At 52.5% G+C, this 18,074-nt stretch overlaps 1 protein-coding gene across 3 annotated transcripts in view; it reads right to left on the bottom strand.

Annotated features, from left to right (window-relative positions):
- The window catches only part of ASCC2 (activating signal cointegrator 1 complex subunit 2), a 41,179-nt gene that overhangs the window by 4,660 nt on the left and 18,445 nt on the right, over positions 1–18,074 (bottom strand). For all 3 annotated transcript variants that reach the window (XM_070626922.1, XM_070626921.1, XM_070626923.1), the window contains 11 exons: positions 17,680–17,792; positions 14,213–14,287; positions 13,668–13,775; positions 13,356–13,424; positions 13,063–13,137; positions 11,528–11,708; positions 9,122–9,336; positions 8,102–8,221; positions 1,924–2,017; positions 1,701–1,831; positions 1,005–1,107 (listed from right to left, as the gene is read on the bottom strand). In XM_070626922.1, coding sequence (XP_070483023.1) covers positions 1,005–1,107; positions 1,701–1,831; positions 1,924–2,017; positions 8,102–8,221; positions 9,122–9,336; positions 11,528–11,708; positions 13,063–13,137; positions 13,356–13,424; positions 13,668–13,775; positions 14,213–14,287; positions 17,680–17,792 — 1,284 coding nt within the window. The remainder of the gene's footprint in view (positions 1–1,004; positions 1,108–1,700; positions 1,832–1,923; positions 2,018–8,101; positions 8,222–9,121; positions 9,337–11,527; positions 11,709–13,062; positions 13,138–13,355; positions 13,425–13,667; positions 13,776–14,212; positions 14,288–17,679; positions 17,793–18,074) is intronic.

Raw genomic sequence — 18,074 nt, 5'->3', positions numbered from 1 at the left:
CAGCTGGAGCACAATGGTGACAAATGGAGCACTGCGGGGGAAGGCCATAAGGGCTGCCATGAGAGACCACATCAGGCCTTGAGAGCCAAGGGAGCTGCCTCGGGAGCCGCCCTGGCCTCGCTGCTGGTGCCATGGCAACGTGCGGTGTGAGCACCCACTCCCAAAGAGCGTTTCCTGCACCAGGAGTGAGAGGAGACTGGACTAGCAGGGGGAAAACTGTGACCTAAGGCCCACAGACAGGCTGTGGCGGCCCGTACTGTTTAAAAAAACGAAAGCAAAACAGGAGGAATTAGTAACCTTTGAAAACTGGAAGATTTTACATGAAAATCTGGGCCGACCCGTTGCCTGGAAGGAGGGAAATGCCTGGAAGCTGCGGGCAGCTTGTGCAGAGGGCCCCTCGGGCAGCGCCTGCGTGCTCCACGCCACCAGGCACTGTCTCCATCCGCCCCAATGCTCATTTCCACAGGCGGCCCGGCCCCGGACACATCTGAATTTGTGACCCTGGTGGGAGGGGATGAGGGGATCCAGGGGTTCCAGCTGCTGCCCATTCAACCCAAGCAGCACCGCTTTCGTCTGTTTTATATGAGGGTCTAGGGAAGGTTTCATTTGAAGACGAAGTTGAGCTGCTAAAAAATAGAATTTTCAAACCCACCAGCCCGGATGACCTCCAAGGGCCCTTGGGCTCCAAAGCCTCTCTGATTTTAAGAATTGCCTTCTTGGGCACGGCGGCTGACAGCTCGCCCTCGCCTGGCCCCCAGGCTCCTGGGCCTAGTGAACCAGCAGCTCAGAGGCCCAGCTGCTAGTCCATCCCCTGGGCCTCACTGGGCCGTTGGAGGCGAGTTCTCAGCCAGCAGCTCTCCAAGCAGACAGCCTGGGCTCAAAGGGACCCATCTTCTCCCAGGCAGAGATGCTGCGGCTGCCTCAGGGAAGGGGGGGCGCAGTGCTCTTCATTCATCCTTCAGAACTGTTCCCTCCCCGTCATCTACCACCTGCCAAGGAGGTACCTTGGGGGCCTCGTCCTCGGCCACCTCCTCGTCCTCATCGTCGTCCTCCTCCTGCCCTTCTCTGGGCACTTTGGTTCTCAGTACCTGAGGGATGGTGAAGGGCCTGAGGGTTTAGAGAGAAAGTGAGATCAAAGACTGGTTAAACCTGGCGAGCGAGCCTCGAGCCTCGGGGAGGAAGGAATCGGGCTGGGTGAGAGGGGGCCGCCAGGACAGGCACGGGTCAGGAGGCTGGGAAAACCAAAGTGCTTTTCAAGCCAGCTTTGCTCCAGGCCCTAGACTCCTTCAGGGTACCAGTGTCTGACGTGGGGGCCTAGAGGAGCTGAGCTTGGGCTGTGAGGGGTCTCCAGTCCTCTCTGGCCAGGGCAGCTCTGCTTTTATCTGCACTGGGCAATCTCTATCAGATTCCACTGGTAAAAGTTTTCTATAATTAAGAAGAAAAATGTAAAACCACTGCATGAAACCAAATAAATACTGCCCCACTCAGAGCAGGTTGGACCAACCGGCCAAGGGGGTGCCTGGGGATTGAGGGAGCACTGGACTAGGAGTCAGGAGGCCTGGGTTTGGGCGCTGGTTCTGCCACTGACTCGCTCACGTGAACAGGGTCTTAGCTGCCCCAACTGTATTAAAGAGGCTACGGGAGAGCCCCATGGGGCTCTGCCTCCAGAATTCCACCCTCCGCCCACCCTACAGCCTCACCTGCGGCTGATGAGCTCATCATCTGAGTCGGCATCGTTGGCGCCCACCTGGTTGCCATCGTAAGTGTCATCGTACTCATCCTCGTAGTCGTCACCGTGGTAGGGCATGCCCTCACCTGGCTGCAGTGGCACCTGCAACAACAGAGGTGTGGGCCAGAGGGGCCCAGGGGCCGGCCAGTCTCCCCCACCCAGCCGGGGCCCTGTGGCCCCGGGAGGCCGCCTACCTCCTCCACCACCACGCTGTACTGCTCATAGCGCCGCCGCTGTGCCGCCACCTCCCGCTTGTCATTCAGCAGGCTCCGCGTGCTCCCCTCCTTCCTGGCATCGAGGGAACAGCGAGGAGAGAGGAAGGAAACCATCAGGATTTGAAGGCTGCAGAGTGTGAGGGTCTAGAGAGAGCACGGGCTCACTTCACTCCTCAGGCTGCCAGAAACTGAGACACTGATCTCAAGCGCTGGGGGTGGTGGGAGGGTGGGACTCTCACTGCTGCTGGTGCCCAGGTGACTGGGTCCAGCCACTCTGGAAGGCCTCCCAGGAGCAGCTGTTGGAACACAAAATGTGCTCACCCTTCAGCCAGGAAATACTCCTCAAGGTATCCATCCTAGAGAAACATTGGCCGTGTGCACCAAGAAGTCTGATCGGGTACTGGCTTTTCAGCATTGCTTGTGACAGTGAAAAATGGGAAGCAATTAATGTCCATCATGAGTGAAATGGCCAAATGACCTGTGCCACATCTGTATTACAGAATGCTGGGCGGCAGTTCTCAAGAACAATGGCGATCTGCTTGTGCTGACGGAGAAAGAATTCTAAGACTTATTCCAGAGGAAAAAAGCAAGCTACAGAAAAACGCAGACAGTATGATCCCATCTGTATAAAAAGCAGAAAGCAAACAAGACCAACCCCCTGTTCCTGTGGGCACATATATACCTATGTATGTAAATGCACAGAGACAGGGCTGGTAAGCCCCCATCAAATGACAATGCTTAATCCCACAAGGGGCCTGAGGCTATTTAAACTATTTATTTATTTATTTGTTTTTAAAGATTGGCCCTGAGCTAACATCTGTTGCCAATCTTTTTTTCTTCTTCTTCTCCCCAAAGCCCCCCCAGTACAAGGTGTATATTCTAGTTGTAGGTCCTTCTGGTTGTGTCATGTGGGACACTGCCTCAGCATGGCCTGATGAGCGGCGCCATGTCCAAGCCCAGGATCCGAACCAGCGAAACCCTGGGCCACTGAAATGGAGCACAGGAACTTAACCACTCGGCTAGGGGTCAGGCCCCTAAATCTTTTAAAAAAAACCAAAATTTAAGAAAGAGCGAGGCTACATGTGGCTTTCTTACAGAGCTCAGGGGAGCCCTAGGGGACCTCTGGGGTGTGAGGAGTGAGGAGGGGTCATGGCCTCTTCCTCCCACCCACGCTTTACCACACTGGCCTTCTATCGGTTTGGCAGTTTAATCTTCCACATCAGATTGCATTGGAAGGAAAAGTCTGGAAGTTCAACTCCTGTCAAACTACAGGTGAGGAAACTCGGGTGCAGTGGAAGGGGAGGGACGTGCCTGGGATCACAGTGAGCTGTAGCACAGGCGTGCTGGGGACTCAGGCCTCTTGACTCGCGGCTTTGCAAATCTGTAGAAAAACCTGGTTTGTCAGACACACAGACAGGCCTGTGGAATGTCGTTTCTAGGCCTGCAGGGGAAAATCAATATGAGATACCAGGCAGGAAAATCCAGCTTAGCTGTGAAATCGGGTCTCTGGAATGTATCAAGGGGAGGACAAAAAAAAAAAAGAAGAGATACAAAGCCCTACGCAGCTTCCATAAAAATCTTCTATTAACTGGCTTTTGGTGCAGGGAGGGGCAAGCGCCCAAGTCTGTCGGGCTGTCTGCCTGTGAGCCTGCCTGGGACAGGTCAGGACTGCAGCCCCAGCGTGGGAGGTTAGGATTTGGCTTCGTTCAACAGTTTTATTTGGGGCCTACTATGTGCCAGGCAGGGTACTAAGGCTGAGTTGGGGAGAGATTCAGGAAAGAGTAAGATATGGATCTGCTCTCAGGGAACATGGTAGCCAATGTGAAATGTGCTAAACAGAGGCAAGCGCACCCTGGAAACACGGAAGAAGGAGAAACGAACTCTGGTGCAGGGGGTCTGGCGGGGGGTCTGCGGGGGAGAAGCGGCAATGGAGGTTCTGTGGTGGAGGGGGGTGTTTGATCTGGATCAGGGAAAAATCTCGGGCCACAGGAATGTTTCACATCTCACCAGAAAAGGGGCCTGTGACCACAGCCTCAGCCCTTACCTGGCTTTCTTACCAAGTTGCTGGCTGGAGAGGAAAGAGGCAGACAGGAAATGAAAGGGGCCCAAGCTTGTCAGGTGGTTCGTACCACTGGTAGGAGCACATCCATTCATTCAACACACATTTCCTGAGGGCCTGCTAGGTGCCAGGACCTGCGCTGGGCTAGGGGACCCAGGATTAATGAGAGGTGTCACTGGTCTTTTCTGCCACATCTCATGACTCCTGGTCCACCCTGTCCCCAGTTCTGGGCAGCAGGGCTGTTCTCTTGTACTATGTGGCCTCTGGTTATGTGGCTCCCTGGCAGGGCCAGACAGAGAAGGATGGCAAACTCTGCCCACCCCAGCTGGGCCCTGGGAAAGGACACAGGTAGGAACAGTGGAACCTGGTGCCTGGACACCCCTGGGCACCTGAGCTTTGGCCCCATGACCTCATTTGGAGGCAGGAAGGAAAAGAAAATCAGGGGAAAAACTAGCCGGGAAAAGATCCATCTGAGGGCCAGAACTTCAACCGAGTCTGGAAACAGCAGCAGTGGCTTCGGAGACTATCTGTAGAGCAGGTTGCTTCCTGGGCCTTCTACAAGACAGCAGCGAGCCCAGAGAACACTCGGGCTCTCCTGAAGCTTGGCTCCTTTTCCCCTCTATTCCTCCAGTCTATCCTTCAAAGCTCAACTCAAACTGGCCCTTAGGGGGGTGACATCCACCTTTGAACTTCTAAAGGGCCTGCAGAGGCAATAAGCCCTTCCTTTTCCAGGTGAGGAATCAGACAATCCAGAGAGGCAAAGCAACTTCCCAAGGTCACAGAGCTACCAGCAGATCCAGGGCCAGAATACAGGTCTCCCGATTCAAGTCTGCTCAGCTACCTCCTGAGCTGTGTGACCACAGGCAAGTCCCTTACCTTTGCCAAGTCTTAGTTCTGCCTCCCAGGGATGATGTGAGGATGAAATAAGATGATGAGTAGAAGTGGACCTGGCACCTGCTGGGCTCAACAAAGTGAATCCTATTTCTTTTACTGCAGGACTTGTCAGAGCCTTTAATGTGCTAATGTGCTCTGTGACTCTCCAAGAAGCAGACAGAGTGCACAGACATTTTTGGTGATAGAACTTTTTCTGAACGAGAACACTTCCTATCTTCCAGAGCACCACTGTTCAGTCCAAAGGAGTTAGGCGACCCCACGTTATACACACTGCCTCCTTCGCTTAGCTATGTTACACAGCACTCCCCCTTATCTGCGGTTTCACATACCCATGGCCAACCGCAGTTGGAAAATATTAAATGGAAAATTAAAGAAATAAACAATTCATAAATTTTAAAGTAAATGTGATGAGATCTCTTGCCATCCTGCTCTGTCCTGCCCTGGACGTGAATCATCCCTTTGTCTCACATATCCACGCTGTATACGCTTCCGGCCCATTAGTCACTTAGTAGTCATCTCGGTTATCAGATCAACTGTCACGGTGTCGCAGTGCTTGTGTCCAAGTCACCCTTATTTTACTTCATAATGGCCCCAAAGTGCAAGAACAGTGATGCTGGCAATTCGGATACGCCAAAGAGAAGCCATGAAGTGCTTCCTTTAATTGAAAAGGTGAAAGTTCTTGACTTAATAAGGAAAGAAAAACATCTTATGCTGAGGTTGCCAAGATCTACAGTAACTTTTATTACAGTTTATTGTTATAATTGTCCTATTTTATCATTAGCTATAGTTGTTAATCTCTTACTGTGCCTAATTTATAAATTAAACTTTATCATAGGTATGTATGTATAGGAACAACCATAGTAGCTATAGGCTTTGGTACTATCCGCGCTTCAGGCCTCCCCTGGGGGTCTTAGAAGGCATCCCGCGTGGCTGAGGGAGGACGGCTGCACCTGTAGCACGTGTGCTTGCTGTCTACCCTCCACCTCACCTGCACTCGGAACAAACCCTCATGTCGTTCGGGTCTTTCCACCCTTCCCCTTCTCCTGGAGCCCTGGACCTCGGCCCTGTGACCAGTTCTCCACTGAGATGTGAGGGGAGTCTGGAGACTTCTGGGAAAGGTTTTCCGGTCCCTAAGAGATCTACAGGAAGACCTGGTCCAGACTTCCTCTGGGCACTGTCATTTCTGAGGTCACAGCTGAAATAGCTGCAGCCACCCAGTGGCCTCCAGGGAACCAGTTCCAAGAGATGGAAAAGATGCATCCTTGATGACGTGGCTGCACCACCGGTTAACCAAGCCTAGACCTCCCTACCTCACAACTCCACACCGTGCAAGGGAACAGATTTCCTTATTACTTGAGCCACCGAGTGCATCCTATCTGATTTAACAACACACACGCATTTTAACTAAAGCGTGCTCTGCCTTGTGCTGAGGCCCCGGTGTGCCCCATCCCACCCTTTTGCTGCTTGTTTAATGGTCTAAGTCTTTCCCTTGGTCTCTGTGCCATTTGAGGGCAAGGCCTGGGAGCCCTGCTCACCTTGTCTCCCTGGTGTCAAGCATAGAATCTGGTGCTAGTAAATCGCTTAATAAATATTTGCTGAATGAATAAATAAACAATGAACACATGAACGGACGCTTTGCCTCTTTGCAATCCCCAGCCCCTGGGCTACCCAGCACAATGAGTTCAGTAAACATCTGCCACCCTGTCTCTCTGCCTGGCAGCCTGGAGCGCCCTCTGAGCAGGGGCACAGCCTTCCTGGTTTGCCCCTCTCCCCACAGCAGGAGCTGCAGAGGGTCATTCTGGCCTGGAACAGTGGCCACAGATACAGGATAACATCTCTGGCCCAGGATCTGGGGATGTTGCAATGTATGTGACTAAGCAATTTGCAATTGCTTCCTGTCCAGCCAGCCAGATGGCTTTATAGCTGCCCTGCGCTCACTCCCCAAGCCCTCAGCCAGCCAAGCTTCCAGAAGTGGATAGCCCTGGGGAGGGGGAACAGCACAGAGCCCTCACTGAGCAGCAGCTGGCACTTCTGCCACTGGGGCTCCTATCACAAGAATGCGGCAGGTCCCCTCCCCTCTCTGAACCTCACCATCTCCATCTATATGACAGGGGAAAGGGCAGGCTGTACTGGTCCAGCAGTTCCCAGATTTCCAGATTCCATGAACCAACAACATTTAGGAGAACTCTGGGTTACTAGCATAGTGCTGTCAATGTCTTATTTTGCCATTCTCTCTGTCATACTCTCTACCATTGCTGCTGACTCTTGGCCCCTCCAATGGGTCTCCATTCCAAAGCCAGGTATCTTTCCAAAATATAAAATGTATTGGCTCATAGGACCCTCGCCATGCTCCCCACGGCCTTGGGGCCACTGCCCCTGATGTTCACTCTGCTTGGAAAGCTCCTCCTTCTCCCCTTTGCAGAACTGACCCTTCCTCATCCTTCCACTCTTAGTCCCATGTCATTTTCTCAGAGGAGCCTTCCTGCCTGGATCGAAGTCCCTACCAGAGGCTTGGAAGTCTGCACTTCCACCTTGTAGTATCTATCACATTTGCAATTTTACGTTGCTTGTTTGATGCATTGATTAGTGCAAACTCCACATGGGCAGAGGCTGTGTTTGTTTCACTCCCCGCTACATCCCTAGCACCTAATAAATCCAGGGCCTAGAATGCCATAAGCACCTGGCAAATATTTGTTGAATGAATGAATAAATTATTAATGGACCTTGCCATGCCAAAAAAGTAGGAAGGCTATAAACTAAAAATAAGTAGAAAGACCTTAAAATGGAATATGTTCACCTTCTGAAAAGCTCACTCAGTACAGGGCCTTACTTTTCTCAGTTTGTCACAGAATGGAGAAAATCAGTTCAGGGAGCAGCTTCTGGGAAGTACTGCCCAGCTCTACCAGGCAGAGATTCGATGGCGGACACATCCAAAGACATAAGAAGACGGGAAGAGCCAGTTTGGGCCCCTCTGGCCTTCTGCTGTCAACAAGGAGGATTCAATAAAAACTACCCTGTGCAGAGTCAGAGCCTAAAGCACGACCACTGGAGAACTTGTCCCCGCCTGCCGGGAGCACACAGGTTCCGGGCTGCCAGGGGAGCCCTGCGCTGAAACTCGGGCCAGTTCCATAGAGAGGGAGACCTTAGTTTCTCTCTGCACTTTCGGGTTGAGGTTCCCGGAAGCCCGCAGCCCACTGCACTCACCTCCTGCCCTTGTGCACCCGGCTCAGGTCCACTGAGTCCCTGCTAAACACGTCAAACTCATCGTTCTGGAAGACGTTGTGACGAGCTGTCAGCAGGGGTGTCGGGTCTGGCTTCACCTGTCTGGAGGGCAGCATAGGAATCAATTTAAGGGGGCCTTGCCAGCTGACGCCTACCTGCGCCCCACTTCCTATCATCTTAGATCCATCAGATTCTCCACTTCTCTTCAACAGCCACACCTGGACACCATCTAAAACCCTGCCCTACCCAGCCCTCGCCTGGGTAGGCAGGCACATCTCAAAGGAAGCTCCCCCTCGGTCCTGTTTGCTGTTCACACAGGTTTTCTTCCTCCCTCATTTAAGGCTCACAACAGCCCTATGAGATAGGCCGTCACAGGTCATTCACCTCTTTGTGCCTCAGTCCCCTTGTCTGTAAAATGGGCACAGAGAGGCTGAGGAAAAGTGTCCAAAGGCAGAGCTAACCTGATTCATTCATTCAGCAAACATCATTTGTTCGGGGAAGAAACACCCATTCACACACTCCTTCCTGCTGCCCCACAGGGCTTTCAGGGAAGCTGTGGGCCCAACTCAGAAAGGGCAGGTGTGGAGGAAGCGAGAAGCTTTGGCTGTCCTCCCTCGGGAATCCACTGGGAAGGCGGCAAAGACAGAGGCTGGCCAGCAACTCTGGAGCCCTGAAGGGCTCAGTAACCCCTTTGTCACATCCCGTGCCTCTCATCGGTCTTCCCACAAGGTGACACAGGGATGTCCAGCTGGGCACACTCTCTGCCCTGCAGGGGGCATGTGAGAACCTCCCCGGGGGGGTTAAGGTTTTTGTTTCCCCAAAGAGGACATTAGTTTACACGGTTGGGAAACACTGCTATGGGGAAGAGAGAGCAACTGAGCAACTGAGACATGACGGAAGGAAGAGTGGGAGGCAGAGGAGCTAAGGAGGGCCCCCGACAAGGCCCCCAGAGTGCCTCCAGCCAGGGCCTGAGCAGGCTGGACGCCATGAGCCTCCTCCCACCTGTCTAGGCTGCGGTCCAGCTGGCTGAGGGCGGGGGCCAGGCGCTCCTCCAGGATGTTGTTGATCACCTGCTCCGGGTCGTAGCTGTAGTGCTCCAGGCAGGCCAGGATGAAGCCCTCGCCAAGGTCGGGCAGCAGGTCCTTCACTTGGGAGATGAGTGAGTCCAGCTCCACGCCACCCACGGGGGCGCCCAGGGCAGCAGCTGCCCCCATGCACTGTGGGGAGAGCCAGAGTGAAGGACAGGAAAGGCCAGGCCAGGCGGGTGATAGGGCAACCCAAAGAGCACTGGATTCAAAGTCAAGGGACCTGGTTTGAGTCCCAGCCCTGCCCCTCCTGGCCATGGGACCTTAGCCAAGCGATTCAAGTCTCTCTGAGCCTCCATTTCCTCCCCTGTGGAAGACGGGGTTCTGCGACTTACCAGCTGAGTGACTTCTGGCTGTGTGACTTTGGGCAACATGCTTCCCCTCTCCGAACCTTAGTTTCCTCCTTATAAAACAGGCATAATACCTCCCACCCCATGGGGTTGGTTCAAATGGTTCAAATAGATAATGTACATGAAGCACTGAGCACAGTGCCTGGTGCAGCCTAGGCTCTCCTTAAATGGTTCTCTTAATCAGCTCTCACAAACTGATGGCTGACGTTGGAGGGAACAGCAACCACCAGACCTGGACCATGTGGAGATGCTCCCTTTTAATTATATTCTTTTCAACAACGGGGTTCAGTTCATATGCTGCTTGATGTGGCTCAATTTTGTTTGGCTTTTCATTTAAGGAAATTCACAAATCAAAAAAACCCCCATAGGGGCTGGCCCTGTGGCCGGGTTCTCGCACTCTGCTGCAGGCAGCCCAGTGTTTCATTGGTTTGAGTCCTGGGCGCGGACATGGTACTGCTCATCGGACCACGCTGGGGCGGCGTCTCACATGCCACAACTACAAGGACCCACAACGAAGAATATACAACTAGGTACCGGGGGACTTTGGGGAGAAAAAGGAAAAAAATAAAAATCTTTAAAAAAAAAACCCCTCCATTGTCTCAGATAAGAAGCCAAATGGGGAAGAGAGTGGGAAAAGGCCGAGGGGGCTGTCATTCTCCAAGGCCCTGCGACAGTCACAGGCCCTGGGGTCTGACAGGAAGAAGGACAGCAGCCGTGAACGGAGCATGGAGGGCCAGGCAGGGGCAGAGTGCTCCACGCAGCAGCTTTGGGAATTCCAACCACCTTATGGAGGCGAGGACAGCAATGATCCCCAACTTAGAGATGAGGAACCAAGGCTGGATGTGAGTGATGTGCCTAAGGTCACATAGCTGGTGAGTGACAGAACCAGGATACACCCCTGAGCTGCCTGACTCCAGAGACTGTGTGGTCTTAATACCTATGTCAAGCTGCCTCCCAACACGCAGGGAAGAGTCCTGGGCTCAGTGGCCAATCAGTTCAGCCACAACTTTTCCACAGAGTTCTGGAAAAGCCCAGAGAGAAAACACTATATCAGAGGCTTCCAAACTTGCTCAGTGGAGCCCTGCAGTCCCATGGAGGGGCTTCCAGGGAGCCCAGGTGGTGAGACCAGGCATTGCTCCCTGCTGCAACTGACAGTTCCACTGTCATGTTTAGAGGAGAGTCCCAAGAAGGATTTCCATGGAAAAAGCTCCATCACGTCTCCTTCTTTTTTTTTTTTTTGCTGAGGACGATAAGCCCTAGCTAACATCTGTTGCCAATCTTCCTTTTTTTGCTTGAGGAAGATTTGCCCTGAGCAATATCTATGCCAATCTTTCTCTATTTTTCTTTCTTTTTTTTTTTGAAGATTTTTTTTTCCTTTTTCTCCCTAAAGCCCCCTGGTACATAATTGTATATTCTTCGTTGTGGGTCCTTCTAGTTGTGGCATGTGGGATGCTGCCTCAGCGTGGTTCAATGAGTAGTGCCATGTCCGCGCCCAGGACTCGAACCAACGAAACACTGGGCCGCCTGCAGCAGAGCGCATGAACCTAACCACTCGGCCACGGGGCCAGCCCCTTCCTCTATTTTTCATGTGGGTCGCTGCCACAGCATGGCTGATGAGTGGTGTAAGTCCACTCCCAGGAAACAAACTCGCAAACCTGGACTGCCAAAGTGGAGTGCGCTGAACTTAACCACTAGGCCACAGGGCCAGCCCTCCCTCACTTCATTTTATAGAAGGGAAACTGAGGCTTTGACAGCTTCAGCAACTTGCTCTCTCCTCACACCCAGCCATGCCCTCAGCTCTCAGCTCGGGACTCTCTCAAGGCAGCACAGAGCTGACCAGCAGCTCGAGGCTGTCAATTACAAAAGAAACCTTTTTGCCTGATAAAGAAAGGAGGTTTCCTGCTGGTTCAACCTCTCAGATGAGGCCAGAGGGGCAGGGGAAGCAAGGGGAAAGCGCTGCTCCAGACACGCACCTCCTCTTCCTCTGAGTTCTCTGGATGTGAAGCCATTCCACTAACTGGTTCCGCCGTCACCACAACCCCGTTAGGATCCCCGGCCACCGGTGGGTCTTTAGCATCTGCAGCTTTCCTTCGGTCCACCCCTTCCCATGCACTCTCGACCGCCTGGAGGATGTAGGTGGTCCGTGTCTCATCCCTGCGAGGATGTGTTAAGGGGTCTCTCTTGGGGCCCACAGCCCTCTCTGCCTCCCCAGCTCTGAGGCAGCGGAGTTTCTCAGTTCCTCCCCAGGTCTGACCATATGACTTCTGCCAGGGGCTGTCGGGGCTGCACCCAGTGGGCCATGGACACCTGGGCTGCACAGAGAAACAGGTCAAACCACAGCCTCAGTGGCCTGGAAACCTAGTACCTGCCACTCAGCATAAAGCGGCACTAGGTAAAGACAGGGCCAGGGGATGGCATTAGAGTCCTGGGACATGGTGTCTGGACAAGCCAGCAGCTCCTCCTCTGCACTGACCACAGGAGGGCCTGACAGGGATACTGCCACAGGGCTTCCTGTTCACTGAGGGCTCTCTGCAAGGCTGGGGGCGCACAAGCGTCTCCCTGAGGCAGGACTGAGCAACCTACCCCAGCCACCAAAATGGACAGCCCTGTTCCTCCTTGTCCTTCCTGTCTCTCTACCACCCTGGGCATTGCCAAGCCAGACATCTGGGAGTTGCCCTAGACTCCTTCACTCCACTTCTAATCCAAACCTCCATAGCCATGCCTGCATGCCAGCAACAGTGTCCTCACCAGCCCCTGGGCCTCACAGAGGTCCCAGACCAGTCTGTTCTCCTTCCTGTGACAGATAGAGCTCTTACAATGTATAAAACTGACCCTGTGACCCCCGGCTTCACACCCTTCCACAGCTCCCCAGATGCTTACAGGACAGAGCCCAAACTTCTTAGCGAGGCTCAACCCAGGGCCACGAAGGTCCACTCACCCTCAGCTCATGTGCCACATGCTAAACTCCCTCCCACTAGACCCCTTCCCCTCAGCTCCACCCTGCCATCTCCTCAGACAGGCCTGCTCTGTCCTCTCCACTGGAGACCCTTAGCTCGGGGCTTGGCCATCTCCTATCCTTCTGCTGTTCTCAGCTTGGTCTTCACTTCCACATGACATCCCCCACCCCAAGGTCCACTGGGTGACGTGCCTGCCCTGGTTTCCCTACCCTCTGGATTTCTCCCATATGACATGACTGAACTGTCTATTTACTTGTCGGTCTCCCGTCCTGCAGTGAGGTCCATGAGGGTGGGGCCAAGTCCATCTTGGTCATGCAGGCCCAGACACTCAGTAAACACTAGAGAAAGTGGGACTGTCCCTCCCCTGTCCCAAGGATCAGAACAGTCATCTCCTCTAGAAACATGGGCCAGAGCTTTGGCGGGCCTCTAGCAAAAGCTGGCTGACCTGTGTGTTCTGGCGCTAAACCTCCCTCCACTCCTCTGAGCTCTAGCAGCCCATCTCTGACCTGGTCAGGCCAAGCCCCATCCCCGTGGCTGCGGTAAAAGGATACAAGACTGATGAGGCCTGCTGCAGCAAGCTGACATCATCGGCCACAGGGAAGAGCGCGTCATAGTCCCGGAGGAACCTGTTGGGCAGAGAACAGACGGGAAGGACAGGGCTGGGGCCACAGGGGCACTGGTCTGCTGCGGGCCACTCCCTGTGTCTGCCGCCCAACCACAAATCCCAGAAGCTTAGTCCGTAGTGAGCATGTGGCAGGGGCTCTGGTATGCAAGGCCTGAAGGGGACTGGTGGGAGCGCCATGGGCCTGACCCACTGCTGGTCCCAACTCAGCCAGACACTCACCTCTTCTCCTGAAGCAAGGAGCTGAAGATCTGAAGGAACTCTTCGATGAAGCCCTGAATGTTGTCACAGCTGGAACAGAACACCAGGGAAGATGAGCTCACTCAATGCAGAGGATCTGCAGCTCCCTCCCACCCCCGCCCCCCCCCTCTGCGGGGCCTCTGGCCAGTTGGAGGAAAGAGGCATTTTTCTTCATTTCCCATCTCTGCACAGCAACCAGGGAGCAAGGGAGAGGGCTGAGGAAGTGAGGGAAACACCCCGGCTGGGCTTTGGCAGGGGGTTCTTCCACCTGGGCAGCAGCTCCCAAGGGTTCACCTGCTTTCCAAGACGGGGAGAAGGCAGATCTGGTTTATGAGGATGTGAAAAATTTCCAGTAGCTTCTTCCTGGAATGGGAGAGCCTCTGCCACAAGTCACCTAGCAGCCTTTGACGGCCAGAGAGAAAAAAGAAATAAGAGATTTGAAAGACGAAAAGGCACCGAGGGAGCTTATTTCCCCCAGTTGCAGATGTCCCCCACACCTGTCCCCTGGGTCTGAGAGGGCCTCACAGTTCACTGTGGACTGTAGCTGGCAAAAGGCTACAGGCCCTGAGTGGTTGGCGGGTTCCAGGGCTGCTTCTCGGTTTAAACAGTGGGTCAGGAACCAATGGGTGGGTTAACAGGAGCTTGGAACAACGCTGAGGGGGGAAAAGCTCAGATGCAGGGGCCAGGAGGATGCTAGGTAGGGACACACGAGCCTGAAGCTGCAAGATCCTTGGTCCCAACCCTTGTCTTAGAGATGGGGATGCTCAAGCCCAGGGAGGGCAGGGCCCACGCTCGGGCCTCTCTCCCCGATGCCACTCTTAGTTTTGTCCCCGCCTCACTTGCTATCTTCAAGCCTCCTCTTCTTAATTGCAGACTCCAGTTCGGGAACTGCTATTTCGTAAAATGAAGCTAGTCTGTGAAGGCACACATGGGTAAAAGGCTGGATTAGTTCATTAATACGACACTTCATGAGGAAATCAAACAAACCCAAGGGAGCAGGAAGGCCCATTTTTTGTTCCCAGGTGGTCAACACAACAATTTTCCCCCGGAAGCACCCTGGCTCTTCCCCAAGCTCACCCAGATTGATCAGCAGTGGCTGGTCCCAGGAAGAGCCTCAAGCAAAGTGACCTGTAACTATGTCCCCCATTCAGATGGGAAATCAAGGCCCAGATAGGCTCATCCTAACAAAGCAATGAGGGCCACCCAGGACTCACTGAGGTTTGAGAAATGGACACAAGGTCACTCTTTTTTCTTGCTCAAAACTGCCAGCAGGTCCCTGCCTCCTATGACATCAAACGGTAGCTCCTCTCTCTGGTACATGGATACTTAGTACAGCGTAACCAAACTTACTTCTCACTCTGGCAACCTCACACCCACCCCTTCCCAACTCAAATTCAAAGTCTCCGTCCCAGCCACATGGCCTTCCCTGTCCTCCCGGAGATCAGTGCTCCCACAGCTTCCCACGCAGGCTTCCTCTCAGGTTAACGCCCACGTAACTGTCCTCCTACTCCTGGCAGCATTCCAGGCCCCCTCCACTCTGGGTTATTCCTGATCATGCTCGCCCGCGTGGTTGCTCCTTCCTGGAACTAGATGCACAGCACTCAGAGTATCTTGTCCTTACAACTTTAAATGCAGCTGCCTCTCTTCTGTGGTGTAATTCTTCCTGTGAACACCTTAAGCTTCCCAAAGCCAGAAATGCAGCTCACGTGCCTAGAACGGTGCTGAATTTGTAGCAGGTATTCTGTAAACACATGTCTATCGATTGGCTGGCTTCTGGCAACTTCTATGCTAGTGCCATGCCATACAGAGCAGAGGGTAACTAGGCCAAAAGGGGCAAGCCTTACTAGGCCCACAGCATGGCACCCAGAAGAAGACAGAGAGGGCAGTTTGGCCCAAACAGATTCAAGTGTTGCCAAGATACATTGCTGAAGGGAGAGTAAATTGGAACAACCCCTTTGGAGGGTGATTTGGCGAGATCTATGAAAATTTAAAATGCACATACCATCTGCTCCTGCAATTCTACTTCTAGGAATTTATTCCTCAGATATACTTGCAAAGGTGCAAAATGATGTGTGTGCAAAGTTATTCTTTGTAGCATTTTTCTGTAATAGCAAACAATTGAAAAAAATCTAAAAGTCTATCTATGGGGCCTGGTATTCTGTATAGTACAATGGAATGCTATCTAGCCATATCAAAGACTGAGGGTGCTTTATGCATTGAGATACATTAAATTAAAAAATAAAATGCAAACAGTACATACGGAACTCATAATATGCCAGCACTAAATTTAAAAGGAGGGGCAATACATATTGTGCATATCTGCTTATATATGCATATCTCTGGAAAATTCCACAAAGAAACTAACAACAATGGTTGTGGGTGAGGAACAGAACCAGGGAATGGGTTGAGGGAGACTTTTCACTATATATTTTATACTTTTTGAGTTTTGAACCATGTGAATGGTTCAATATTATTCACTCACAAATTAAAGGATAGAGAGAGACAGGCAGACAGATATACTTGAGTACAGTTGAGAGGAAGGAGAAGCAGCTTGTTATGAAAGGGATCAGCTAAAAAGTTGTTGGTGACTAACCCCTTGCAGAGAGATCTGGGGACTGAGGTTGCTGCCTTTGCTCAGTGGGCGTTCCTGGCCTCCAGCACAGTTTGAACAGGCTGGGCCAGCCCCAGGCTGTTTGTAGGTCAAAGGCAGTATTACTTGCCAAAGGCAGTGTGGCTTGCAGTCAAAAGTGTTTTCCTTTCTTCCTCTTCACCCCCAGGTGGGTGGAGTCGCTCCCTACCTCCACTGTCCCTCGCAGGAAAGTCAGTTCTTCCAAAAAATTGCCCTCGTTCTCCAAAGACCCTTTCAAAGGCAATCTGTGCTACATTTGGGAAGATGATTTAACAGAATGGGAAAATGCCTACAATAAGTGAAAATAGGCAGGGTACAAAACTCTAAGAAAAGCATGATCTCTCATGGTGATCTTAATTTCCTACCTTTTGAGATTTTCCAAATTTCCTACAAGCATCTGCCACATTTACCATGAGAAAAGTTACCTTTTTAAAGAAGTGGACAGCTACAGGCCCATCCTAAGCCCTTTCTTCTGGGGAAAGTGTCGATCAGCGCTTTATTCTAACATTCCCTGGGAAGCTGTTCAATCCTAATGTCTGATTTTCAAGAGCTGAGGAGATCCAGGAGGGGTCAGAGCACCAGCTGCCATCTCTGGCACATGTCAGTGCTAGATAAATGTTTTGTTGAATGGGCGAGTAAACGACTGAATGGATGGACGGCTGGGTGGATGGAGTTGGGCAGCTCCCAGAAGCTCCTGAGAATGGTGCGGAGAAATGCCTGGCAAGAACAGCCAGAAGCCACTGAGAACAGGCCAGCCCCCGCTGTTGCCAGGCAACGTGCAGGTTACCAGGTCACGCCCATGCACCCCTTTCTCACGGTACAAGGAACAGATGCTCATGGTGCTAAGCGGGCAAAGAGAGTCTCCCTCTCTGCCCTATACTTTCCTTTACATCTTTCGTCATCCCAGCAGGATCCTTCTATGACTTCTTTGGAATAAAGGCCTCCAGTGGCCTCCTAAGGCCTACAGAATAAAGGCCCCTCTGCTAGCATGTTTAAGGCTCCTCATAATCTGACTTCTACTAACTTCCCAAGATCTGTCTCTTGTTACCTGCTCCTTTTCCTGCTGCCCTGGTCTCCCCACCCCCCGCCTCATGTCACACTCCACTCTCTGGTTCTCCATGGAACATACTCTGGGGCTTCACAGGCTTCACTCTGCCTGCCTGGAATGAGCTTCACTTTCTCTGTCTGGAAGGCTCCTGTTCATTCTTCAATACCTCACTTAAGGGGTCCCATGAAATCTCTTATTTCACCAGACAGAATTTTGCCTCCCTCCTCTGTGTTCCCAGAGTGCTTCGTAATATGGCCACAACAGCTGGCCCCACATGTGAGCACATCTGCTTGTTTCCTTGTGTGTGTGCTCCCCTGGATGAGATGCTAAAGACTTGAGACCACTTCCCATCTATTACTCCCTTGTAGGAGCTTTGAAACAAAATGGAACTGAATTGAAACTGCCCTATTCTTGGTTGTTGGTTTTTTCCTCCCCTACCCTGCTCTTAGCCAAAAATTGGGGTGCTTCTACAATGCAGGCTCCACAGCAGCAGGAGCCTCATTCGTCTTCTTCACTGCTGTATCCCCAGACCGGAAGAGGCCTGGCACGTTATAAGCACCCAGTAGATATTTGTTGAATGAGGACGTGAACTAGAACCTCTATTTCGGCAGCCAGAACTACCGCTGTACCTGTAACAGAAGTCGTGTTTCTGGAAGGTTTGGCAAGCCAAAGGGAAGATTTCCAGAAAGGCCCAGAGTGTAGTACAGGTATCACAAAGGTAGAGAACGATGTCCTTTAATTCCTGTCGCCAAAAGAAAACACTGCATTATCCTCCTCTGCCCCCACACACAGCTCTGTAGAGGGTCTGAGACAAAGTTGACAAAGCCAGGGTTCCCCAATAGGCAGATGCCTCGTGAACGGAAGACAACACCAGAAATCCTGAGCAAAGCCTGGCTGGTCCATCTCTAGGACCACAGTCTGGGCAACTCAACTTCCCTAAGCCTCAGGTCTTGCTGCTGTAGCTCCAAGAGGCACACACCTAACCGTCTCTAGGGTTACTTCTACTTCTAGCATAATACCATTC

The sequence above is a fragment of the Equus przewalskii genome, chromosome 7 (assembly GCF_037783145.1).
Source record: "Equus przewalskii isolate Varuska chromosome 7, EquPr2, whole genome shotgun sequence".
Lineage (NCBI taxonomy): Eukaryota > Metazoa > Chordata > Mammalia > Perissodactyla > Equidae > Equus > Equus przewalskii.
This window is presented reverse-complemented; position numbering and strand designations above follow the sequence as displayed.